This window comes from Euleptes europaea, chromosome 14, assembly GCF_029931775.1.
Source record: "Euleptes europaea isolate rEulEur1 chromosome 14, rEulEur1.hap1, whole genome shotgun sequence".
In the NCBI taxonomy this organism is placed as follows: Eukaryota; Metazoa; Chordata; class Lepidosauria; order Squamata; family Sphaerodactylidae; genus Euleptes; species Euleptes europaea.
In genome coordinates, this window is record NC_079325.1 from 8,064,154 (window position 1) to 8,091,842 (window position 27,689).

Genomic DNA, 27,689 nt, shown 5'->3' on the forward strand with positions numbered 1-27,689 from the left:
TCTTGCTGGAGAAGGAATTGTTTCTTTGTGCCCTAGGCAAACCATTAGTTTGGGTGCAATTCAGAGAGAAAAGCCCCCCCCCCCAAGTTTCTGTGACACTCAGGTATACCCATTCCCCCCACCCCGGGCTATGCCAATAGGCTACAGTGCAGAAGCAGGCAAGCACACGTCTAAACATTTTCAACTGGGCGGAAGCGTGTTTGTATCTTTCTCTGCATTGCACCCACTCTGCCTGTGAATGTCGCTGGGGTAAGAACCTGTCGCCTGAAACAATTTGGCCATTTCTCCGGGTGTTTTCAGCTGGTGTGTGATGAGAGAAGGGTGTTAACAGGCAGGCCGGTGCCTTTGTGCTTGCTTCTGCCCAGCTAATAGTGTCCCGAAGGAAGGGCTCCTCTTCAAAGGCCACAGCTGAATTTTTAACCGGCAGCTGCATTTGTCTACTCCAAATTATCCCGTTGATGTAAGAGTTTCCCCTCTGCCACATGACTTTCGGCACAGCTCGCAGTGGCGTTTGGGGCCTAGATTGGATTCAAACATCATTTCTCTTGGCCTTTGTGGGCTTCTCGGTTTTATAACCCCACTCCTGGCTTCACGGTGTGAAGAGTTTTTCAGTTTTAAAGCGTTACGTTCCGGGTTTTGGCAGCGCTACAGTGGAACACCCGATTTGCAGAGTGAGCCAGGCTATTCCTTTCTGTTCCACAAGAGGGATTTTTGTTCCCCAGTTTTGCTTCTGCTTCCCCCCCCCCCAATTTCTTCCCTCATTCTCGGTCGCCCGCCTCATGCTTTCCCAAAGCGCAGGGGAATCTATTTTTGTGCCATAACACCTTTCCCCTTCACCCCACTCCACGTGCAAATCCGCCAAACCGGAGTGCTCGCTCTCGCACCCTGTCTCGCGCTGAGATGCAGCGACGCCCCTTCCTTGTGCAGAGAAGGTGCCGATTAGCTGCTTGCGCTAGAACAGGCTCACCCCCCTGGAAAACAGGCAAAACCCCACGGCTTCTTCCTTTTCTATGCATTCTGCCGTTCCTCCACCTAATCTCTGCCTAGCTGTGGTACAATCTCCCCCCCCCCTTTGGATCCTGGCTGCAGGGGCTGATGTGGTGCTATCCCATGTTTCTCTTTTCCACTTGCCTCCCCTTGGCGTGTTTTGACATGAATGTGTCGTTATCAGGGCGAGGGAAAGAGGAAAAAACTAGACTCTCCCTTCCTTCCTTCCTTCCTTCCTTCCTTCCTTCCTTCCTTCCTTCCTTCCTTCCTTCCTTCCTTCCTTCCTTCCTTCCTTCCTTCCTTCCTTCCTTCCTTCCTTCCTTCCTTCCTTCCTTCCTTCCTTCCTTCCTTCCTTCCTTCCTTCCGAAGGAATTCCGTTTGCACATGGCTCGGAGCATCTGCTCTCTGGCCGTTTTCTTTTTAAATTACCTCACTTGTTTTTGGGACAGTTTTGTCGCTAAAGGTTTGAAGGACCGGCTTCCCAGCCTGAGCTGTGTGTTCGATTTCTGCGGTGGTGCCGGGGGCGGCGCGACATAGCTCTGGACTGCGAGCTGCATGGGCAATTCTTCTGGTTTTTCAAAAAAGCAAAGCAACCTTTGCAGCGTGAGAGTCCTGGAGTGTCTGACTTCTGCGTTGGCTCCCTAATCGTGTTGCAGAGGGGGGGTGAGAGGTGGCCGCGTCAAGATCTTCCCTGTTTGGTGGCGAGGATGACTCGAAGGTCCCCTCTCTCCTCTCCCCCCCCACCTCCTTCAGCATGAACATCTGGCCCAGGTGATGCCGACTCCCATCATGAAGTTTCCCCTGCTACATTTCAACGGTTTAAATGAAGAAGGGTTTTCTGGGGGTGGGGCGGGGGGAGAGAGAAATGAAGGGCACAGAGGAGTGAGGGAGCGGGGGCCCTCCTTCGCCTCCCCTCCAGAACACTTCTTGCTGCTGGGAGAGCTTGTGGCACTAAGACGAAACGGCGGAGCCGGGCTGCGTGCAGAAGGGGTCCGGATTGTGTCTGTAGGAGTTGTCTGGCTTGTCTGCGTGTCTGATTCTGTAACTATAATAAACCTTGCGCTGTGCGCAAGGTCCAATACAAATTGATTTAAAAAAAAAAACAAAAAAACCCCACAAACACACAAACTTGACTGCTAGAACCTAGGAGTTACAAAGGCTATAAAGCCAAAATCTTAATGTAAAGTAGCTAGAAAAAAAAATGGAATAAAAGTATGAATAAAAATATAATGAACCAAATAACAGCATCGTGTCAGTTCTTTTCCTTTTTATTCGCCCAGCTCATTCCAAGTCTGCTGTGACCGTTTCATACACAGAGGATCTTAAGAACGTAAGAAGAGCTTCGCTGCATCGACCAGTGGCCCACCTAGTCCAGCAACCCGTCTCATACAGTGGCCAACCAATTCCTCCGGAGGTCCAGCAACAGGGCATAGAGGCCGAGGCTTTTCCCTGATAGTACCTCCTGGTGCTGGGATTCAGAGGTTGACTGCATCTGAACGTGGAGGTTCCTTTTAGTCACCATGGTTAGTAGCCACTGATATAAACCTCTCCTCCAAGAACCTGTCTAATCCCCTTTTAAAGCTGTCTGTCCCCATGGCCATCACTGCCTTTCTGGAGGTCAACCAGAAAACACCATGTACCTTTGAGAGGAACACTTTAGACTAGTCTCCTCCCTTTTCCCCATGTGTCTCCCCCTGGGGAGATTGTGCTGGCCATCATAAATCCCCACATGGACACATGAAGCTGCCTGATACTGAATCAGACCCTCGGTCCATCAAAGTCAGTATTGTCTACTCAGACCGGCAGCAGCTCTCCAGGGTCTCAGGCAGGGATCTTTCACATCACCTACCTGACTAGTCCCTTTAATTGGAGATGCCGGGGATTGAACCTGGGACCTTCTGCATGCCAAGCAAATGCTCTACAAACTGATCCACAGCCCCTCCCCAGTGAACTAGCAGATTAGGAGAAGGACACAACAAAGGGTTTCCCCCCTTCTGTTAATTATATTAAATATATTGTTATGTTCACATTCATATATTCACTCCTATTTAACAGTGTGTCTGTGTGTACATGTACACCTATGTTGTAGGACCATCCTCTAAAAGTCGATGTTGGAAAGGGATACTGACGAGTCACTGCTCCGGATTTCAATTTGAGGTTATCCAACATGAAACACTGGTGGTCCAATTAGCGAAAAGGTACTTCATTCATTCATTCCTCTCTTAACATGTTGGCCAGCCAGTGACTACTTCCAAGAGTGTTGCTGCACCTTTAAGTGTTGCCAGGTTGGAACCCTGCTATTCTAACCACTCTGCGCGAGGAGCCCACTTTCAAATTTCTCAGTGTCCCATTCTGCCCATTCAAGACACCAGTCCCCTTGGAAAGTGAAGACAGCAACATGAAACTGCCACCCAACAAAAAACCCTATCCAAGGGGAGTTTTCCATTGTCCTTACACTGCTTAAATACAGAATTGAAAAGGCACCTGGTAAGGTCCCTCACCCCGGGGAGGCTTGGCTGTCAGTATGATCTTGCCAAGCAGCCAGGAGACTTCAACATCTCTCAGGTGCAAATATAAAATGGCCACTGGTAACTATTCCCTTCTGCCTGACTGGTAACATTTTTTAAAAAACAGCTATTCAGGTGCTACTAAATTACTGAACAGGTAGCTAACTCTAGGCACTATTTGCCCTAAACACAGTAATGTGACATTCCGTGATGTGTTGCGATGTGGAAGTAGCTTATTACGCAAACAAAAGGTGCTTTCTGATGTCCCTCCCCTCCCAACCCCGCTGATGTAAATCTGACAATTCGTACAGTGTTACTACCATTTCTCACATTCCAGAATGCACCCCAGAAACAGAGAATCATAGAGTTGAAAGGGACCACCAGGGTCATCTAGTTCTACCCTCTGCACAATGCAGGAAATTCACAACTGCCTCCCCACCCACACACACACACAGTGACCCCTATTTCATGCCCAGAAGATGGCCAAGGTGCCCTCCCTCTCATCATCTGCCTAAGGTCACAGAATCAGCATTGCTGACAGATGGCCATCTAACTTCTGCTTAAACACCCCCAGGGAAGGAGAGCTCACCACCTCCCGAAGAAAATATCTCTAGCTCCTTGATCATTTTCTCATTCACAACACGGTTTCATGAACAACCATAGTAAAAACCATTTTTCCCTTACATGCCCATATCAAAAACCGCTTTTGCCTTACATGCCCCCCCACCCCAGTTCTCCGCCCCCCATGATCATGATGACGTCAGCCAAAACATACAAGCAATACCTGTGCTGCCCCAGGGAAATGCGGTGAGCTTTCAGGACCATCGGTTGGGCATTTATGCGTCAATACGCATGAATGCTAATGCAACAACTACTGAATAAATGTCACTTGAACGCTGTGAGGTGCAGGACTCTCGCTTTCTTCCAAGGTAACTGTCATGTCTGAAAGCACCCAAAGGGAAGTGTGAGTTGGTGAGAGATGAGCCTATTTACAAAGCTGTCAAGGGGGATGAGAGGAAGGTGTGGCTCTGTCCTTTCCCCTTTGACTCAGCATGCCTCAAAGGAGAATTCTGTAGCAAATGGGGCTGACATGAAGTCAAAGCTGTGGAATGTCCCAGACAAACTGAAACGGATTTACACTCTTTCTTTGGTCCTCTTCCTCTGATTATTGGACTCCCGCAAACCAGGACTGCAGGACGGCTGGAGACTCCTTGAAGACAAGAGAAAAGGCATGTGATTCATAGAATCATAGAGTTGGAAGGGACCACCAGGGTCATCTAGTCCAACCCCCTGCACAATGCAGGAAGTTCACAACTACTTCCCCCACACACCCCAGTGACCCCTACTCCATGCCGAGAAGATGGCCAAGGTGCCCTCCCTCTCATGATCTGCCTAAGGTCATAGGATCAGCACTGCTGACAGATGGCCATCTAGCCTCTGCTTAAAAACCTCCAGGGAAGGAGAGCTCACTACCTCCCGAGAAAGCCTGTTCCACTGAGGAACCGCTCTGTTAGAAAATTCTTCCTGATGTCTAGACGGAAACTCTTTTGATTTAATTTCAACCCGTTGGTTCTGGTCTGACCCGTCTGGGGCAACAGAAAACAACTGGGCGCCAACTTTTATATGACAGCCCTTCAAGTTCTTGAAGATGGTTATCATATCCCCTCTCAGTCTTGTCCTCTTCAGGCTAAACATACCCAGCTCCTTCAACCTTTCCTCATGGGACTTGTTCTCCAGACCCCTCACCATCTTGGTTGCCCTCCTCTGGACACGTTTATCGAAGCGTCCTCCAAGGCTGATGAAATGTTAACAGGTTAAACAGGCTGAAGCCCTAAGGAGAGAAAGAAGCCTAATCCCTCCCCACCCCCACTGCATTCATACAGCTCCAATCAAACTGGATTCTGACACCTAGCATGTGGAGACTCATGGTCAAGATTTTCCTCAACTGTTCGTCTTTGTTCCGTGATCTCTACAGGACTGGTTGCTACTGGAATCACCTAGAAATGGCACACTGATATATGGATGTCTCTGTTCTAACACTCCTTATACTACGCTCCAGTTTCCTAATTATCAGACACGTTACGCACTCAGATTTCAGCTCTTACCTTTGGTAGCAAACCATACCCTGGGGTTTCACCTGCTACTCCTCCACAGGTACAGCACAATTCTCCTTGTTCTCTGATGGGATGGCGAGGTAGTCAGTCCTGTAAGTCAACACGGAGAGGTGAGCACAAGAAGGAACTTACCAAATTCATGCCCTCTTTAAAAAAGAAAAGAAGAAGATATACTTCCCTCTAGGGAGGGGACATTGTTCAGTAGTGCATGCTTAACATGCAGAGGGACCCCAATTCGATAGCTGGCGTTCTCCTTTAAAGGAGCTCAGAAGAAGAAGAGTTGGTTTTTATATGCCGACTTTCTGTACCACTTAAGGCAGAATCAAACTGGCTTACAATCACCTCCCCTTCCCCTCCCCATAACAAACCCCCCGTGGGGTAGGTGAGGCTGAGAGAGTGTGACTAGCCCAAGGACACCCAGCTGGCTCCATGCATAGGAGTGGGGAAACAAACCCCATTCACTAGATTAGAGTCCGCTGGTCATGTGGAGGAGTGGGGAATCAAACCCGGTTCTCCAGATCAGAGTCCACCACTCTTAACCACTATACCACACTGGCTCAGGTGGCAGGTTTTGGGCCTCATGGCTAGAAAAGCCAGCTGCATCTGTTCAGCCTCTTGGGAGCATGCTGGTGGAGCTCCTGAACAGGGTCGTCTTCAGTCATTTCAACGGAGCTCCACGCAGGCAGCTCCAGGTATGCAACCGAGCCTCCACAGCTGCGGAGCACATCTATCGCTACTTCATGCATTCCTGATTATGCCCTTTCTGGAGCAACTGTGGATCTTTCACTTACGCATTTTCCTCGGCTGCCTCCTCTGCTTTGGAGACTTTCCTGTAGCAGTAGACCATTTCTATCAGAAGCCACAGGGTGAGGAAGACCAAAAGGATGTACATCATTATTTCCGAGATGACCGATGTGAAGTCTTCTCCAGCTGTGATGGGGACAAAGAAGGAAGGGATTCTTGAGGCATTCCAATAGCCGTATCAGCAAAACCAGGGATCTGGTCCACTGTGACCTAATTTGCAGGCAAGTCCCCCTAGCCTGTGTGGCTTTCTGTATCTTCCTCCATTGAATTAGGGCTGCTTAGCTTGGAAAGAAGGCGGTTAAGGAGAGACATGCTAGAGGCCTATAAAATTATGCATGGTATGGAGAGAGTGGACAGGGAGGAGCATTTCTCCCTCTCTCCTAATACTAGAACACAGAGTCATCTGCTGAAACTGGAGGGTGAGGGATTCAAAACAGATAAAAGGAAATATTTCTTCACACAACGCATAGTTAAATGGTGGAACTCCCTGCCCCAGGATGTGGTGATGGCTGCCAGCTTGGAAGGCTTTAAGAGGGGAGTGGACGTGTTCATAGGGGAGAGGGGTATTCATGGCTACTAGTAAAAATGACTACTAGTCATGATGCATACCTACTCTCTTCAGGATCAGGGGAGCATGCCGATTAGGTGCTTTGGAACACAGGCAGGGTAATGCTGCTACAGTCATCTTGCTTGTGGGCTTCCTAGAGGCACCTGATTGGCCACTGTGTGAACAGACTGCTGGACTTGATGGTCTGATCCAGCATGGCCTTTCTTATTTTTCTTATGAATTGCTGTCATGCAGAAACTGAGTGGCTGAGCTACGCTGCCTGGATTTTATGCCCTGAATCAGTTCAGGAGACATTCATATGCCTATCGATTTTCATGGAACAAACTGTGCCGGCGGCAAAGTACTAGCATCTTGCATTCAAGAGCCAAAATATGTACAGTCCTGATTCTGCTCTGCAGCTGTAAACTGTGCATGGATTTCTTTAATGCCACAGAGCAGCGAAGCCTCAGGGTGCTGGTTTTTTCGATTGCAATGAAACAATCGTACACATAATGATGAAATGTACGTTATAATCAGCCGCTTACATTATAATCAGAGTGTGGATAATCAGAGCTCTGCAGAAACAGCAATGCTGTGAGGCTACCTGAGGGGAAGAGGGTGACTGCAGGGAACTGCTAGCCCCAAATGACAGAACTGAGGCTCCATTGTCCCTTAGAAGACCTTGCAATGCTCCCCATTCATTAAGACCTTGCAATGCCCTCCATTAATTAAGACCCTGCAATGCCCTCCATTCATTAAAACCTTGCAATGCCCCCAATTATTTATTTGCTTCATTTATACCCCCCTTTTCTCTCCATTGGGGACCCAAGGTGGCTTACACCATTCTCCTCTCCTTCATTTTATCTTCACAACATCCCTGTGAGGTAGATTAGACAGAGCGTGCGTGACTGGCCCAAGGTCACCCAGCCAGCTTGCATGGCAGATGGGGGATTCGAACCTGGGTCTCCCAGATCCTAGTGTGATACTCTGACCTCTCCATCAGACTGGCTCTCCCATCCTAAGTGCATGCTAAGACAAGCAGCATTGCTCAGATTGCAAACTGCAGAGATTCAAAGATTCCCATTTGTTTCCTAAGTATCCCCCCTCCCCATCTGCAGATGGTCTATAATGTGCTGAAGTCAACGAAACAAAGAGAACTACCAAGAAATAGAGTCAACTTGGGGAGGGCTCCTCAGTAAGGGAAGAAGACAGGAAAGAAGAGATGCAGGTGTGTGGAAGAGAGCAAGAGAGAGAGAGAATAAGAGAAGATGTAACAGGAGGGAGCCACCTTTGCCTCAACAATCTCGCAGCCCTGCTTCTTCTCTCTGGGGAACTTCCGCAGCTCTCAGTGAGCCATGGGAGAATCATATGTTGCTGCCCTCGTCCCCAGATGATCCTGACTCTGTTGATACCTTGCAATAAACATTGTGCTGAGCTAAGAACAACTCTGGAGTGGTTGGGGGGAGGTTTGAGAGAGAGCAGAGTTCTGCATAGGAACTAGCCTGGCTATCATGGGTTAAGCCTAAACCCAGACTGTGCTAATGGAAGATCTGAAATATGGCAAGTTGGAGTTGGGAACCTCCAACTGCTCCTAAAGGAGGAGAGAAAAATCCCCGGTGGGAAAATGAACAAAATAAAAAGCAAAAACCTTCAGTTTTGAACTAAGGGGTTGCCTTGCACAGCTCAGGGTGGGGTGGGAGAGAGAAGACTATTTGATGACTCGTGGGGTACATTGTAAGGCCCCTTCCTTTAGCCTGCCTGGATTCACTGATAAGTTGTTTCAGGGAATGGAGGGAAGAAAGACTAAAGCGTGATCCAAAATGGTACGCAAGCCCCTGAAGGGCTGCAAAGTCTACCAGCAGCAAACCTGTACATGAGCCAATTGCTACCTCAGTCACTAACTGAGAGAAGACTGAGAAGTGATATGATAACCATCTTCAAGTACTTGAAGGGCTGTCATATAGATGGTGGTGCTGAGTTGTTTTCTGCTGCCCCAGGTTGGACCAGAACCAACGGGTCAAAATTAAATCAAAAGAGTTTCCATCTAGACATTAGGAAGAATTTTCTAACAGTTACAGTGGTTCCTCAGTGGAACAGGCTTCCTCGGGAGGTGGTGAGCTCTCCTTCCCTGGAGGTTTTTAAGCAGAGGCTAGATGGCCATTTGTCAGCCATGCTGATTCTATGACCTTAGGCAGATGATGAGAGGGAGGACATCTTGGCCATGTTCTGGGCATGGAGTATGGGTCTCGGTGTGTGTTGGGGGGGGGAGGTAGTTTGGAATTTCCTGCATTGTGCAGGGGGTTGGACTAGATGACCCCGGTGGTCCCTTCCAACTGTATGATTCTATGAATCACCCTGTGCAGAAGCACTCTGGTATCCTTCCCTTCTTAGGCCCAGGCTGCTTAAAGTTGTGCAGCTCACTCATCATCAAAGGGTAACTTTTTGAATTACTTTGACTTTCAGTATCTAATTTCCAAGCCTAAAGTGATCACACCTTGCTCTTTGAAAACTGTCACCTTTTTAAAGAAGAAGAAAATCAGGAGTTGATTTTCTCTACCTTTAAGGAATCTCAAACCAGCTTACAATCACCTTCCCTTCCCCTACCTACAATTGACACCTTGTGAGGTGGGGGGTAAGAGAGTTCGGAGAGAGCTGTGACTAGCCCAAGGTCACCCAGCAGGCTTCATGTGTAGGAGTGGGGAATCGAACCCGGTTCTCCAGATTAGCGTCTACCGCTCTTAACCACTACACCACTCTGGCTCTCCAAAAAAAACCAAACAAGCAACTAACCCAATCCTGGCCTATGCAGATTTGAGTGATGTGCCGCTCTGCTGGATCACAGGAGACATTCACATCCCCCAGAGAAGCAGCATTCATAGTGATGCAAAGGTTTCATGACAGTGAAGCTAGGAATTGCCAAACACACTTAATTGTCAATACAGCAACTGTCTTGGGCTGCCTCAAAAGCCACCCCTTAATTTGATGTTTGCCTGCCACCACATCTTCTGTTTCACTCTGCACAGAAACAGAAGATGCAAGAGAACCAGTCACAAACCGGAGGAGTCTCTGTCCCTCCTTGGATACACAAACTTGACCTGGAGGAGGGTCTCACTGCCGTGCTTCTTTGCAAATGACTTGGCCATCGCATAGAGACACCAGAGCTAAGGCTGCCTGTTAACCCCCCTCCTCCATACCCTTCTCTACGACTGTGAGGTGGATCAGTGTGGAGGTGATGACGGTGTGCTGATAGATGTCGAAGTCAAGTGTCCTGTTGACCTTGCAGGTGTAGACCCCAGAATCGTTCAGAGAGATGTTGTGCACGGAGATGGATACGTCCTGCATGTCTTTGCTCCCGTTCCACATCAGCCGCCCGCTGAACTGAGTCTGCGGCGGGAGTATCGGCTGTTTCTCACTCTCATACACGTAAATCTGTAGGGAGCAGAACAAGGAAGAATGCCGGTGAGCCCTAGCCCATACTTGAACACATGAAGCTGCCTTATACTGAATCAGACCCTTGGTCCATCAAAGTCAGTATTGTCTACTCAGACCGGCAGCGGCTCTCCAGGGTCTCGGGCAGGGGTCTTTCACATCACCTACTTGTCTAGTCCCTTTAACTAACTTGGATGTGATCAAATCATGGATTGTTGTGGCCAGTGGTGTGTTTTTATAATTGCTTTGTTTTTATGATGTGTTTTCACAGTGCTTTAATGGTTAGTCATCTTGGTGGTCCTTTCTGGGCAGAAAGTCAGGATACAAATCTTGTGAATGAATGAATGAAGAAGAAGAGTTGGTTTTTATATACTGATTTTCTCTACTTGTTTAAGGAGAAACAAACTGGCTTACAATCTCCATCCCTTCCTCTCCCCACAACAGACACCTTGTGAGTTAGGTGAGGCTGAGAGAGTTCGGAGAGAACTGTGACTAGCCCAAGGTCACCCAGTTGACTTCGTGTGTAGGAATTGGGAAGCCAACCCAATGTCCAGATTAGAGTCTGCCGCTCTTGTAGAGGAGTGGGGAATCAAACCTGCTTCTCCAGATTAGAGTCTGCTGCTCTTAACTGCTCAACCACTCTTAACCACTCTACCATGCTTAAGGAATTAATAAGTTTCTTCATCCTCCCTGCTCAGAGTTTGTGTTACCCAGTGAGTTACTTACAGGCTTATCAGCTACTTCTCCGTCAGCCCTATAGAACCACTCCACCACAGTATTGGCGGCGACTTCTTCCCGTTTCATGCAGGAGATACACAGCAGCTTCATGTGAGATCCTTGGACCGCCTCTGTTTCTGACGGCACTTCGACACAGACTGCAGAGCAGACGCCGACTTGGGGGGAGGGGACAGAGACAGCACCGTGGCACAGAAGGGGTGGCACATGTAAACATGTATGTATGCAGAGGCCCATTTCCATGGAGGGGAAAAGAAGACAGGTAACAAACACACATGGACAGGGGTAGAGGGACACAGAGAATAATCTGTTATTCAGGTCTCCTCTGTTTCTCAGTGAGAACAAATCTTTTTAGTGTGAGAATGGAATTCATTGAGAATGGATTAAATACCCGGATTTGCCAAAGCTTCCCGCTTCATGAGCTCAACCAATAATCTCTATTGAATAATATCTTGGCATGGGAAAAACTGGTCATTTTCAGATTTATGAGCTGTTCCTTCCCTATTCATCAGCACAGGGATCTGAATCTATACTTTCATAGTGCCTGATTCAATTTGGGCTAAAAGTAGAAGCGACCTTTTCTAAATAAAACAATTTAGATGCCAGTGTACATGTGACATAGAGCTAGCCAACCAGAAGTTTGCTAACTCAGAATTGCTGATCTACATGTTCAAGTTTGACCTGTTCTTTTGAGAAGAATGAAGGAATGGGTCACCTTTCTAAACAAAGATTTGGGTTCAACTCTGTGCAGTGTGAGTGCAAACATTTTCAAATGCTCTGTACACACTAGCTCTAGTAACGGCATGGTCACTTTATATATGTGCATATATTGTACCATCCCCCCAAAAGCACAGATATTCATCTTGTCCCTAAAAGTAATTTACAAGACCGCACAGAGCTGTTCTTTGGTCTTCTTCCAAAAGATCACAGGAGAATAGAATGTTTACAGCATTTGGCCATGCTATCTATAGTCTCTCTCTCTCACCATGGGTACAGATCTCTATACTAAAGATTACCCTAGCTGTCTGGTCCAAATCTTGTGGTAATGAGTACTGGACAAAGGAGAAAAAGGCTTTTAAATTCTCTCTTACAGACCTGCAGACAAGGGGTTTGAGAACTATTCCTAAACCCTTTTCAAACTACCATTCTTTTATGCCAATAAAGGTTATGTGATGTGAACTACCATTCAACCGAGACAGTTCCTTATTGCTAAAGGGAATGGTGCCAACTAATTTCCCAGTGATATACTATCCAACAATTACATTATGGTCTTCCTGGAGCCAAGAAGACATTTATAGTTAAGGAAATTATTGCAAAGGATCCTAAATGTACTGCTGAATCTCTCTCACACAGTGTATGCACATATGTGAACATGGGTAATACGAAGTAAAAAATGGAGAACAGCCATTTTTAAAAGAAAGAAAGAAAGAAAGAAAGAGAAAGAAAGAAAGAAAGAAAGAAAGAAAGAAAGAAAGAAAGAAAGAAAGAAAGAAAGAAAGAAAGAAAGAAAGAAAGGCACATTCCAGCCAATGTAAGGATTTTCAAAGTTGGGGAGCGCAAAATGCTATTAGGCATCATGTGTGGAAAATGCTCCAACCCCAAACAGCCCAGAATCTACCAATATTGCCAAAGAGCAAGAATGCAATTGTGAAGTTGCCTGAAAATGTGTTCCATTAGGTCTATATACAAACTGGAATCTCATAAATCTGCTCCTGTACAACCAAATGCAATCCTTTCCCGGCACAGCCACCCTTTCTAATTACCCCTCTATTGCCTGGAGTCATTTGAAATGAGCTCTTGATTTTACTGGGCAATCTGATGGGAAGTGGGAGGGGGAGGCAGCTTTAAAATTCTCTCTTACAGACCCACAAACAAGTGTGAGTGCATTGTGCAGGGGGGTTGGACTAGATGACTCTGGTGGTCCCTTCCAACTCTGTGATCCTATGATTCTAAGTCCACACCTGAAGATTCCTTCCTCTTTTAAGTTTCCCTTCCCATCTTCGGCATTCCAAAACACAACCTTGTTCCCCAACAGCTTAAGCTGTTAAGCAGTCTCTAACCTGAAAAAACCCCACCTGCTTGAAAATAATATCACAGTGGCATGTCCCTTAAATTATAGTTTACAGGGTTTTAAAAATAATCTATGGAAGATATTTTTAAAAAATGTAACTGAAATGTAAAGAAGGGCAGTCAGATTCAGATTCATTTATTAATACAGCAAATTTATTAATATGGCAAATGCCATTAAAAACATTCATATCCGTTACAGAGGGTGAAGCAAGTAGCTAAATTCTGTGCTGCAATATATAAGATCCGTCAGACAAAGCTGGGGCTTGGCAATGCAACTTAAAAATGGAAAACATTTTATTAATTCGAGCTCTGTTTAAATGGTACGAACGACGAATCGTACATGCCATAGCTTCAGTTCCTATATGTTTTCCAATTTTAATCCTGTAGCTGATGTGAATGTTTTTAATGGCCTCTGCCGTATTAATAAATGAACCTGAATCTGAAGAAGGGCAGTCAAAATTCCATTGGCATCTCTCATAGGTAGATCCACACCGTACACATCCATACCTCTGCTTCCTCCAACATCTAACCAAGCGGATGAAGAGAACGCAGATTCGACCCTATAACCAGGCGGTGCTCGTAAACTGCTTAAGGATGGAGTCAGGCTTCGGTTGCAAAACCTACCCACCCCCCGCGTTTATTGCAGCCCTTCTCCTGCAAGAGAGCGATGCCTGGCTGCTTCTAGGAACAGAGACGGACTCCATTTATTCATGGAAGGTTTTGCATCGGATTTGTCACTCTATAGATGCACATTTCCCCCATCTGAATTCTCAAAACTCTGCATGGCGGCTTATTGTTGAGTTTTGAGAATATGGATTGGGGGAAAAGCGCATCTAGGGAGAGGCAAATCCAATGCAAAACCTTCCATGAATAAATGGCCGGAGAGAGAGAAGGCAAGCAGCACCTACCCCACCAGACCACCAGGAGGGAAGAGGCGTAGGCCACCTTGGTCAAGGCAGCCATGGCTCCGAGCGAGGAGGGAGGGCGGGCTGCCGACTCTCCCCGGCCGGTTGCGCGACAGGACCGCGGGTCGAGGCTGGGGAGGCGCCGGCCTCGGTGTGGGGAGCCGCCCGCTGCCGCTCGGCGCCTGCCAGGGGTCCCCCGGGAGCCGCTTTCAGCACCATGGAGAGCGCCGCCCTCCCCGGACAGCTCCGCTCCCTGCCAGATGTTCACAGCGGCGCCACCTCTGGCCGATCGGGCGCTCCGCCTCCTCTCGCCCCTCCCTCCGGCCCAGGGGCATCGGATCCAGATGCAACAGCCTCTATGGGGGGAAGGGAGCGGGGGTCTGCTCTCTCGCCCAAGGATCAGAGCCCCTGGGACCTGTTACTGTCGTGCAGCCCCGCAGAGGGCCAGGGAGGCTCGCGGCCGCCTTCTCCTCCGACCCTCCAGGCGGGAGATGCACATCTCCAGCAGCGAGGTGTCCTGGCAGTGGATTCAGCTTTTCTCTCCTGTAACGCCCGCGTGACCAAGGCCAGCCTTCTCCCCGGGGACTGGGGACAAGGCCTCCGGTTAAGCATGCGCAGCTCGCTCCTGGAGGGAGAAAGGCTCTTTGCTTTGGAAAGGAATGGAGGGGGGGGGATGGGGTGGTCTTCTCCTAAGCCTCCCTGACAAACCGTGCGCCCAACCTTTCTCTGGCCCTTAGAGCATCCTCCTCACATCTTCCCAGATGCCAGGCAAATCCACCCGCTTGAAAACAAAGTTAGTGGTAACTGTCTAGCAGCAAAAAATACCCTCGTTCGGGAAAGAGGCAGGCACAAGCTCTTCAGCCAAGCCCAACACAGAAGAAACAATGCAAGCAAGAGGGAGGAAAGTGGCTCCTCCCTCTGCCCAGAACACAAAGCCCTCCTCGCCTGTCTCGGCCTCACGCTATGTGCCCTGTGCTAAATCCGTGGGGATATTTGTGCTCTGGGCTGCTTCCAAAGGCCAGGCTTCCTGTTCAGAGTTACGCAAGGCACTGAGTGGTGGCTGAATAGCGAGGTCCTAACTCAGGGAATTTGGACAACTCCAAAGGTCACGTTAGTCACAGTGGGAAGTGCTGAGGAGCCCTCTCTTCTCATGTGTTGGGCCTGTGCCCAGAAGGTTGGTGGCAGGAGCAAGATGGGCCCTCCCCCCATTTGGAGGGTAGCCGTAACACCCACTGCATGAATCTCCAACTCCGCCAGGAACTCAAATTCGGAGCTGCAGATCTGGAAAGAAGGGATGCTCACTAAGTGTTCTGGCAAGCCAGCGTGGTGTAGTGGTTAAGAGTGGTGGTTTGGAGCGGTGGATTCTGATCCGGAGAACTGGATTTGTTTCCCCACTCCTCCACATGAGGCCAGCTGGGTGACCTTGGGCTAGTCACAGTTCTCTTAGAGCTCTCTCAGCCCCATCTATCTCACAGGGTGTCTGTTGTGGGGAGGGCGAGGGAAGGTGATTGTAAGCTGGTTTGTGTCTTCCTTAAGTGGTACAGAAAGTCGGCATATGAAAACCAATTCTTCTTCTTTTCTTCTTCTTCAAAAACCTCTGTCTCTCTCCCTCTGTAGGAGAAAACAGCATCTGCAGCTTTGCACTAGTATACAGTGTATGTGTGTGTGTATCCCTGGATTAAGTTGGCTGGTCCTCCAAGTTGAACTGGACTCCAAGATAGACTGTCAGTCACTGGAACCTAAATGTGCACAGCTGCTTTGCCTGAAATGCTCAATCAACGTTCCCATTAGAAGGTTTCTCAGAATATTTAACGCCATTGGAAATGTTGATCCAAAATGCCAATCCCTTCCCTGGAAGGCACAACAGTCTAGGTCTGTGGTATGAAAAGCACTGCGTTATCCTGGAATCAATTCACTTCTAGAAGGCATTAGATAGCTTAGTATTCTTGCCCTTCATGGATTTGAATGGTTTGCATACCCATCTGGCAAATAAATAAATAAAAATTGACAGTATTACACCACATGGAAGAAAATTCTACAAGAATATGGGGAGGAAGAGTCTCTGTTTACTTTAAACATTCTCCATGCTACTTTTTCTTGGAATTGTCCTCTTCTGTCACATGAAGGTAGAGACAGCTGTTCTCTATTATTTTCCATTCTCCTCATATGGTTAACAATATCTTCCTGTTATCATCTCCTCCTCTCCCTGTGGAGTAAAGACCATGGTATTTATTATTTACTTATTAAATTTATTTAAAGCATTTGTAAACCACCTTTCTCCCTTGCAGAACTCAAGGTGACTTACAATATTAATCAAATCAAAACAAACCTATAAAACCTATAAATATAACCTTGTGAAGATATAGCTTTTCTCCAAGAGTCACACGTGATTTATCTCCAGTTCACCCAATATGATCTATCTTTACTGCTTGGTGAATTTTTTAAAAGATCTTCAGATCTAAAACCATATGCTGTGCTGTCTTGTCTGACAGCCACATGCCCACAGAAGTACACTGTGTTAACATCTGCTTGTCCTAGGCCCCCAGGTGCCCAGCTCCAGAGAGCAACCCCCTGGATGTAGCATAATAGCCAAGTCAGCAGAATCTGCAGAAGTTGTTTCAGTGCATCTGCTGATAGTCCAGAGTCAGCACAAGCAAAAGTGAGGGTTTACACAGCAGCATGTGATTAAGAGGAGCCCAGGACTGATCCTGCTGACTTAGCTCCTACAAATGGCCTCCCTTCATTCCCATTTGTAATATGGCTCATCCGTCAGACACTTGACCCAGATTTGTTCCACTGGAGGAAACCTTCCTGTTCCTTCAAACTCCAGGGTCTAGAGGCAGCTGGTCGGTCGCTGTGTGAACAGAACGCTGGACTTGATGCTCTTTGGTTTGACCCAGCATGGCTCTTCTTAAGTTCTTATGTTGAGAGCCAGCATGGTGTACTGGTTAGGAGCAGTGGACTCTAATCTGGAGAACCAGGTTTGATTCTCCACTCCTGCACATAATTGGTTGACTCTATTCTGGAGAACTGGGTTGGTTTCCCCACTCCTGCCCATGAAGCCAGCTGGGTGACCTTGGGCTAGTCACAGTTCTCTTAGAGCTCTCTCAGCCCCACTTACCTCACAGGGTGTCTGTTGTGGGGAGGAGAAGGTGATTGTAAGCCGGTTTGGAGTCTTCCTTAAAAGGTAGAGAAAATCGGCATATAAAAACCCAACTCTTCTTCTTAAATGATTGAAAAGCTGCAGCCTTCACACCCATTTGTGGAGACTTTCGTCATTTGCACCTGCCCATCAATGCCAACCCCATTCTGAATGCTCAGAGCTGCTGTATATCCCCTCCTCCAACTCGGTACCACGTATTTGCACAGCCTTGGCAAGGGGTGGCACAGGGGAAGCTGCCAGAGACCCAGATGCTGGAGTCAGACGCTGATACTGTGGCTGCTTTTGCCTGTGCTGAAAATTTCTGTTCCTGCCAAGGTAGCGAAAGCACATTGCTAGATTTGGAAGGCCACAGTTCCAATGTGAAGATGGTTCCCGTTTTCACTCTGGCCAACTGACATCCAAGAAGCAAGAAGCGACTGATGCCGTTAAGCTAGACCTCGTTTCTCTGACCTTCAGCTCACTTATTAAACAAGTGAAAATCAGTGGTAGAGCCTCTGTTTGGCATGCAGAAGGCCCCAGGTCCAATCCCCGGCATCTCCAGTTAAAGGGAATAGGCAAGTAGGTGATGTGAAAGACCCCGGACTGAGACCCTGGAAAGCCACCGCTGGTCTGAGTAGACAATACTGACTTCGATGGAGGGTCTGATTCAGTATAAGGCAGTTTAATGTGTTCATAACAGAAAGTGGAGAGAAGCTCTCACCTTCCCAAAGGGCACCAAGGTTCTCTGTGACTGGCAAAGACTCAGATCTCTGTAGCCCTCCAGCTGGAGCAGGAGCCTGAAAACATTGATGCATATGAATTCTGACTGCTACAGCAAACAGAGCTACATTCTGCACAGGGGCTGCCATGGCAACCAGCCCAGCCAGAGCAACACAGGGGGGGGGGGAAGATGCTGACACTTTTACATCAGAACAATGAGGATGGGAGATAAAAAGAAATGCCGGAGTCAACAACAATCCCCAAATGTCTAAGCAATGTCCCCCTCAGCTGGGATTTGGATTTAAAATGCAAGGAGTATCTGGCCAAAATGCCTTCTCGCAACCATTACAGCAATTGCAGAAAGGGTTTCACTGTTTAAAGGCCACACCATTCCATGCACAGCCTCCTTTGGGATGCCAAGGGTTAGAAGGGACCTGGATTTATCAGCAGCTGCTAACTGCCCATCCTGCACCACCTGTTAGTTTTTAATGTGGCTAAATCCCAGTCACAAGCAGGTTTGGCAGGCTGTTTACCAGCAAGGATCTCTTGGGGCTGAAAGAGCATGAGGTCGGCCATTCCCACCAGGCCAGAACAACAGACGAGAAAGGGGAGTGCTAGCCTGCTCGTGTATTTTTTCCAACAGACACTTGGAAAGAGCCAGTGTGGTGGAGTAGTTAAGAGCAGTGGACTCTAATCTGGAGAACCAGGTTTGATTCCCTACTCCTCCACAGCTCTTTTGCTCCCTTCCTTGTTTAAACCAGCTGGATTCTGGGGAACTTGACCCTTTCTGCTTTGGAAGGTGTTTCATGCCATTGGCCCTCGCAGTTTGGTTTCCTCCTTCGAACATTTGACTTTGACGTCATCTTGATCTTCATCTTGACAGCCAGCGTGTTGTAGTGGTTAAGAGCAGTGGACTTTAATCTGGAGAAATGGGTTTGATCCCCCACTCCTTCACATGAGCGGCAGACTCTAATTTGGATAACGGAGTTGGTTCCCCTACTCGTCCACATGAAGCCTGCTGGGTGACCTTGGGCTAGTCACAGCTCTCTTAGAGCTCTCTCAGCCTCACCTACCTCACAGGGTGTCTGTTGGGGGGAGGGGAAGAGAAGGAGATTGTAAGCCAGTTTGATTCTTCCTTAAAAAGGTAGAGAAAGTGGGCATATAAAAACCAACTCTTCTTCTTCTTCTCTAGATCCAGACCAAACTGGCAATTCCCACCAACTCCCCCTTCCTGTTCCAGACCCTCCCATGACATTTCTCAGAGTCCCCCCTCCCCAAAAAGAAGCATTTTTTGGAGATCAGCAGGAGGGGGGAGTCCCGTGAACACATGAAGCTATCACACTGAATCAGACCCTTGGTCCATCAAGATCAGTACTGTCTACTCAGACCGGCAGTGGCTCTCCAGGGTCTCAGGCAGAGGTTGTTCACACCACCTGCTACCTGCTCCTTTTAACTGGAGATGCCAGGAATCAAACCGGGGACCTTCTACATGCCAAGCAGGTGCTCTACCACTCAGCCACATCCCATCTGGTAAGCTCCTTCTGCCATTAGAAAATTTAGCTCGGATCCAACCCTTATTGCAAAAGGATGAATCCCTGACCTCCTTGATGACAATGAACTAACTTTTCTCTGTTCATATGGGTTGATATTTGAGATGTCAAGAACGTAAGGAAGGCCCTGCTGGATCAGACCAAAGGCCATGCTGGATCAGACTGTCTGTTCACACAGTGGCCGACCAGTTGCCTCTAGGAAGCCCACAAACAAGGCGACTGCAGCAGTGTTATCCTGGCTGTGTTCCACAACACCTGATATAATAGGCATGCTCCTCTGATCCTGGAGATAAGAGGTATGCATCATGAGTAGCATCCATTTTTACTAGTAGCCATGGATAGCTCTCTCCTCCATGAATACGTCCACTCCCTTCTTAAAGCCTTCCAAGGTGGCAGCCATCACCATATCCTGGGGCAGGGAGTTCCACAATTTAACTATGCACAATTTAACTATCTCTGTGGGATATGGGGTGAAGGCTAGCCACAAATGTAGCTTAGGGGATGATTTAAATATGACAGCCCCTCTGTAGCAGCCGTTGCCACCAGGCAGGCACAAATTCTTTGGAAGAGTCTAATTCAAACCGACTACACAGAGACATGTGCGCAGTCATGAGGCTGTCCCAAGAACATCTCGTACTTCCTGTAGCAACTGCCTCCACCTCCGCTAGGGAGGACCACACCAGACTTTGTGATCCATAGCTCCAGAAAGCTGTGGGCATCATCTTGGAGGCACCGGCTGCCAAAAGGAAAGGACAAGGAGTCTCTGCGTGTCTCTGTCTGTCCTCTCTATGTGTGCAGACAGATGGCCCACGGGAATCTTCTCAAGAACTGAGATTATATGGTTTCAATCTTTTTTAGCCCTTGGAATTTCATTTTAGTTCAGCTTCATAAGAAGTTGTCTCATATAGCTTACTGAAAAAGAAAAGTTGGTTTTTATATGCCGACTTTCTCTACCACTTAAGGAAGAATCAAACCGGCCTACAATCCCCTCCCCTCCCACTCCCCACAACAGACACCCTGTGAGGTAGGTGGGGCTGAGAGAGCTGTGACTAGCCCAAGGTCACCCAGCTGGCTTCATGTGGAGGAGTGGGGAAACCAACCCAGTTCACCAGATTATCCTCCGCCACTCATGTGGAGGAGTGGGCAAACCCGGTTCTCCAGATCAGAGTCTACTGCTCCAAAGCACTGCTCTTAACCACTATACCATGCTGGCTCTCTCTCTTAGGCTGAGCATGTGTGATGTAGAACCTCTGGTTTGCTACTCAGCTGTATAACATCATCTTGCTTGCTATACAATTCTTAATTGGCTAGGATTGCCCAATGAGGAAGAAGACATGGAGTGCAGAAAAGCTACCAGGAAGTGATACTTCAGCCCACTCCTGCTCTTCAGCCCACTCCTGCTGTTCTCATGGCTGAACAGGCAAAGCTGCCTTTCCGTTCAAAACTGACTTGCTCATTCAGCCTTACAAGTGGGTGCAGCTGAAACTTCAAAGGCACTGTGGGCTGTCCTAGGGTTGCCAACAGGCCTGGAGAACACATGAACACATGAAGCTGCCTTATACTGAATCAGACCCTTGGTCCATCGGAGTCAGTATTGTCTACTCAGACTGGCAGCGGCTCTCCAGGGTCTCACGTAGAGGTCTTTCACATCACCTACTTGCCTGGTCCCTTTAACTGAAGATGCCGGGGATTGAACCGGGGACCTTCTGCATGCCAAGCAGATGCTCTACCACTGAGCCCCGGCCCCTCCCCCAAAATGAAAAAATGTCCTGGCCTTTTAATAGAGGCTAAACATGTAGAAATGGGCAGGTGACACTTTTCATGGCCCACAGATAAATAACAGCACCTGGTAAATGGCATCCCATTAAGCCTCTGATCAAGGGACATTTTCCTCCAAGCCTATTGGCAGCCCTAAGCTGTGAACGTTGTTCTGCCCCACATGCGCAAATATTTTCAAGCACTGCTGCTTGGAAGCAGAGAGATATGGAGAACGCCCTGTGTGCACATGTGTTAACTCAAGAGGTTGCAATAATTTCTTACATAAATTTAAAAAGAGTTTGTGTCCTATACTATCTGTTACTACCATGATGGGTACAAGTATATCACAGTATTTTTTAGAAGATGGTGAAACTCAGGCAGATCAAGGGCTGCGGACGAGCTTTCAAGTCACTGGCAAAATCAGGAATTTCCAGCTTTTCAACTGCTATGCTCAATAAAGAGCATCACTTACTTTTGCTTTATATTTTGGGGGAGATTTTGTTCATTTAAAAATTAAATTGAATGAAGGTTGGAAATGTATCTCAAGAAAGACGATATCACAAAGAATTCAGCTGGAGGAACATAATAAACATGGCTGAAAAATCTGCATCTCTTCCAAGACTCTCCTTAAATCCTAAGGACATAGATTACAACATGAAATTAAATCTCTTTGCAATAGTAAACAGAAGAGACAGGAAGGAAGGCTCAGAACCAACAAGAAAATACCATCTTTGCTCAAAAGGAAGCTGACCCTGAATGTAAGATGACCCCAAGGTATACACTGAAAATATTTTTTGCTGGACATAACTGTAACTTATATGTGAATGTAAGATGACTCACTTTTTTGGGGGGGATGGCACACCTGGTGGGGGGACTAGTCTTGCATTGGGGTAAATACTGTACTTCTATGCAAAGTGACATTCACCATTTAGCCACACGAGGGCAACTCAAAGAGAAACAAGAAATGCAGCTGAACGATTTGTTGAGGATTTTCTTGCAAGCCTCAGAAGTCACAAATGCTTGAGAGAGAGAAAAAATGCTTGAGAGAAAAAAGGCCTTGGATAGGTAACCTCCACTTTCTAGACATATCCCTGAGAGTTCTTTGGATCCTCCCCCCCCGCCCCCAGGCTTTTAAAAAATAAGAATGGGTTACAAAATGCAAACTGAAGCCCTGCAGTTGGCCTCTAAGGTACTACTGGAGATCTGATGAAGGGAGCTTTGACTCTTGAAAGCTTATACCCTGAAAATCTTGTTGGTCTTAAAGGTCCTCCTGGACTTGAATCTAGCTGATCTACTGCAGACCAGCACAGCTACCCTCTGAGACTAAACAATTTAATATAGCTTAAGCCTCCTTGGTAGGGTTGCCAGCCTCCAGGTGCTTGCTGGAGATCTCCTGCTATTACAACTGATCTCCAGCCGACAGAGATCTGTTCACCTGGAGAAAATGGCCGCTTTGGCAATTGGACTCTATGGCATTGAAGTCACTCCCCTCCCCAAACCACGCCCTCCTCAGGCTCCGCCCCCAAAACTTCCCACCAGTGGTGAAGAGGGACCTGGCAACCCTACTCCCTGGACAAGAGAAGAGTTGACTTCTTCAGATGCAGGAAGTGTGCCTTCAGTTGGCAGACACAGAATCATGGACATAGTACAAAAAAACAAACCAAGGGCATAAAAAAAGAAGAGTTGGTTTTTATATGCTGACTTTCTCTACCACTTAAGGGAGACTCAAACCAGCTTACAATCACCTTCCCTTCCCCTCCCCACAACAGACACCCTGTGAGGTAGGTGAGGCTGAGAGAGCTCTTAATAGAACTGTGTCTTGCCCAAGGTCACCCAGCTGACTTCATGTGTAGGAGCGGGGAAACCCAGTTCACCAGATTAGCCTCCGCCGCTCCTGTGGAGGAGTGGGGAATCAAACCCCGTTAACCAGATCAGAATCCTCTGCTCCAAACCACCGCTCTTAACCACTACACCAAGAGACGTGCGCATAGCTTGTGACATTTCCATGCAAAGCTCAGATACACACAATAAACCGAGTGACCCTTCAGAGCAGTACTGTTGGATTTCGCTGCTGCTGCTAGCCTGCTGCAATAAGCCAACAGTATCTTCCTCATTTCCCCTTCTGCCACTTAAGAGAGAACCATCTTCATCCGTCATTCTTCTCACCTCCAAGGCATTAAGGTAAAGGTCCCCTGTGCAAGCACCGGGTCATTCCTGACACATGGGGTGACATCACATCCCGACATTTTCTAGGCAGACTTTGTTTACGGGGTGGTTTGCCAGTGCCTTCCCCAGTCATTTTCCCTTTACCCCCAGCAAGCTGGGTACTCATTTTACCGACCTCGGAAGGATGGAAGGCTGAGTCAACCTTGAATCGGCTACCTGAAACCAACTTCCGTCGGGATCGAACTCAGGTCGTGAGCAGAGCTTTTGACTGCAGTACTGCAGCTGACCATTCTGCGCCACGGGGCATTACTGAAGATAAAAGGAGGTGAGCCCTCTTTAGGTCTGGGTCTGGCAGCTGAACAGACCACATTTTACAGCCCTCCTTCTTGCAAGCTGAATTCGCCCACTGTGCCACAAAAGGTGGCCACTGCAAAGAGTAGTCGCGTGTGCACCTGGACGTGTGAAAGTGTAAGCCTGCCTGAGCTGCAAATTACTGCCTTCTGCCCCGGCAGTGCAGGCATCCTGTGATGCAAAGTAAGAGGGAATCTGAGAGTCTTTTGCAACTCTGTGTTCAAAGTCACAACTCCCACAGCCATGGTACAATTTCCAGTACAGATTGCTTGCTCTTCCCCACTTGCAGGTGCTCGCCTGGCATCCAGTGTTCTCAGTGTCTCTCACTGGAGAGCCAGTGTGGTATAGTGGTTAAGAGTGGTGGTTTGGAGCGGTGGACTCTGATCTGGAGAAGCGGGTTTGATTCCCCACTCCTACACCTGAAGCCAGCTGGGTGACCTTGGGCTAGTCACATTCTCTCAGCCCTACCTACCTCACAGGGTGTCTGTTCTGTTGTGGGGAGGGGAAGGGAAGGTGATTGTAAGCCGGTTTGATTCTTCCTTAAGTGGTAGAGAAAGTCGGCATATAAAAACCAACTCCTCCTCCTCCTCTTTTGCTGCTGTTTCCTCTCCTCTTGCTGTTCTTCTCCAGCTTCCCCTCCCTGCCATTCTCTGCCCAACTTCCAGAGTCCACACACTCCCAGCATTCTGCCTTATTCAGGCTATCCTCTCATTTCTCTATTTTTTATTTTCCCTTCAACAGACCACTTTGTCTGTTTCCCCACACCTGCCTCCCGGTTTTCACGTCCTCCTCTTTCCTTTTTCTCCTCTGTGCCTGTCCTAGGAAGATATTTTTCTTTCTAGCTGCTCTGTAACCTGAACCTTTTGACAGTTCCCTCCCCCTCCCCCAAATTTGTTCCCTTTCATCTCAGACGATGAAGGCTGCCGTCGCCCTGCCTGGGGAGGATGCTGCCTGGATGGTATTAAAAATAGATTTCATGCTGCATCCAGTAACCAAAGAGTATGAGCCACTCCTTTAAACTATGTGGTAGGCCTTATAAAACATTGGCTATAGTTGGGCAACCCGATGCGCTTAAGGGAGTGAATCATTAGCTGCTGATATCACAGAGCTCTTTGTTTCCTTGACTGAAATTGTTCAGGTCCATTTTTTTCCCCTCTCCCACATGCATGACAATTGCTTGGGGTAAGTATGTTCATAGCAGATAAATGGAATTCAGCGATGACTCCATTTCCAGCTTCCCCAGGGACAAACAGGATGAAGATTTCAGTGACTCACGGCCAGTGGCTGTCGATTTCGAAGGGAACGGACATGACAGCGCATGGTATTTAGGTCATTTGTTTAGATCAAATAGGGACAATTATTCCATGTGTTGCATGGCCTAAATGGTTTTGGTGGCAATAGGTTTGGGCATGAGGGATAGAGGTTAGTTTCTCGCCATTGCCCTATATTTTAAGGGCATCTTTCACTGGGTGGAATAACGTGCGCAAATTAAGCCTCCAACCGCTCAGGTAAGTTTTCGTGCCGCGCTTATTCTGTAAACCGACGGCAGAATTGTGACTGAGCGGTGGACGGAAAATAAATTTGAGTTGCAGGTGTGTAGGATAGTCTTATCACTGACTTATCACCAGGTTGCTACATGGTTATGCCACATTCGTTTACTATTATAATAAAGTATTTAATCCATATCGCAAATGGCACATTTTACCATAAGCTTAAGCGGCAAAAATGCCATTGCCTCAAGGAGCTATTAATGAATATTCCCATAGCTTTTTATAGGACTCAAAGTGTTGGATGGTTCATATTTTTCTTCATAACTACCCTGTGAGACAGATCCATCGGAAGAAAGGTTGTCAAAAATGAAATTAGTGAACTGCAGCTGAACAGTAAATTTAACCTGGGAATATGTCACATTTCCAGTTCTTGCCCCCTGTACTCTGACAGCTGGATTAAACTTCTAGAGAGTTATATGAATTTCCTCCAAGGATTTTTGCAGCATTTTTTGTTTCTTTGAAAATTTCCTCCAAAATTCTCCTGAACCGGAATATCCAAATCTACTTCAAAATTTCAATTTAGGGGAAATCTGGTGGCAGCTCAAAACCCCGGTCCCAGGAACACTACAGAGTTCAGTATCCAACTGCTCCCAACAGGAGATCAACCTAATGCAGATGAAAACTCCTTTTCTTTGGGTTCCACGTATAGATGCATAGAACCCCACTGAAAAATACAGCTAGTCTTATCAAAACTTATTCGGCTTACCTTGCAATTCCTTGTATTTTTCTTTCCAATCCGGAACCTCCACTCATAATCACACTTTAGGCAAAATTCAACAGAAGCTTATTAATCTGTTTTAAAATAGGCCCAACTGGGACTAACTTTTCCAGATCACTGCCTGTCCATTGGAATTGCCAAAACATACCAGAGAACTCCCCTTAACGTGCCCCAGCAAAAACAAAATCTACGGAGCCCTTTTTGTGTCTAGAGATGAAAAATTTCTGAGATCACACGGAGCCATCTATTACCTTTATGAAGGTCACCACTTGCTTGCGCATGGGGTGATAGGTCAAACGCATGACCTTATTTCAAATGTAAGGAACACGATCATTCTAATGAGATGAGGTGTGGCCATCGGCATCTAGTAGTTCAAGAGGAATTGACTTCCCATCAGTCACGGCCAGGATGCTCACGCACTAATCCTTGTTCTCTTGCTAAACCCCTAATTGAGGAAGGGAAACTATTAAGTAAATGAAGGACTTTTTATTTCACTTCAGGAAAGTATAGCAATGATGACAGGCTAGAAGATCACTATCTCTTCAAATTGGGTCAGACAAATCTTTCCTATAGAATTGTTGAGGGTAATCCAGCTGTGGTGTCTTTCATCTCAAAGGGACCCATCCAGTGTATTGAATTGTTCCCATTTGGTGTAACAACATACTCTTCATTGAGGGAAATTTGTACTGCAATCACATGCACAGCAGCTGCAATATTTCAAATAATTCTTTCCCAAGAAAATGTGGAGTCAAGAAGACCAGAGGAAAGCAACCAAGAAAATCCAATGCAGGGTCTCTCCTGCCGCCTCATATCTCTTGTAATAATGAGTAATCAAGGGCCATTGAGTCAGAACCAGGGTTGCCAGGTCCCTCTTCACCACCAGCAGGAGGTTTTGGGGGCAGAGCCTGAGGAGGGGAGGGTTTGGGGAGGGGAGGGACTTCAATGCCATAGAGTCCAATTGCCAAAGCGGCCATTTTCTCCAGGAGAACTGATCTCTATCGGCTGGATATCAGTTGTAATAGCAGGAGATCTCCAACCTCCATGTACTAGCTGGAGATCTCCTGCTATTACAACTGATGATCTGGAGAAAATGGCCACTTTGGCAATTGGACTCTATGACATTGAAGTCCCTCCCCTCCCCAAACCCTGCCCTCCTCAGGCTCCGCCCCAAAAACCTCCCGCCAGTGGCTCAGAGGGACCTGACAACCCTAGTCACCAGCCTCCCAGGTCTCCCAGTTGCAGAAGGCAGCAGACCCCAGCCTTAGTCTCAACAACAGGAAAGGTGGCCCAGAACCAGTTGTGTTTTTCCTGCTACAATGAGGCCAGACTGGGCCTGGTTTCAGCTGGAATTTCCTCTTGCGGCAAGGATAACGTTCCCCAGCCCAAGCCTGCAGCGATCAGTTCTCGCTTCACATGCAACACGGCCTCTTTTCTATTGTGGGGAAGATCCCGGAGGCGGAGCGGGAGCGGTAAGTGCGCAGTCCCTCTCCCAGTTCCCAGAGTATTGCACTATTGCAGAGAGCTGGCTGCTCACGTGTTAGCATCTTTTTGAATGGCGGTGAACAAGCCCGTAAAAATCTGACAGCTTTAAGTAGGGCACCCATTTCCACAGCTGAAGAAGAGGAAGAAATGTGGG

The 27,689-nt window shown here is 47.6% G+C and overlaps 1 protein-coding gene across 1 annotated transcript; it reads right to left on the minus strand.

Moving 5' to 3' along the window:
• Window positions 1-4,589: 4,589 nt before the first annotated feature.
• Window positions 4,590-25,095, minus strand: SCN3B (sodium voltage-gated channel beta subunit 3). Its single transcript, XM_056860865.1, has 8 exons — window positions 25,061-25,095; window positions 20,148-20,246; window positions 14,102-14,454; window positions 11,115-11,281; window positions 10,154-10,388; window positions 6,400-6,538; window positions 5,600-5,698; window positions 4,590-4,704 (listed from the first exon to the last, which is right to left on the minus strand). The coding sequence occupies exons 1-7, from the start codon at window positions 25,093-25,095 to the stop codon at window positions 5,635-5,637; spliced, it is 1,092 nt and encodes a 363-aa protein (XP_056716843.1). The 3' UTR covers window positions 4,590-4,704; window positions 5,600-5,634.
• Between the last annotated feature and the right edge of the window lie 2,594 nt (window positions 25,096-27,689).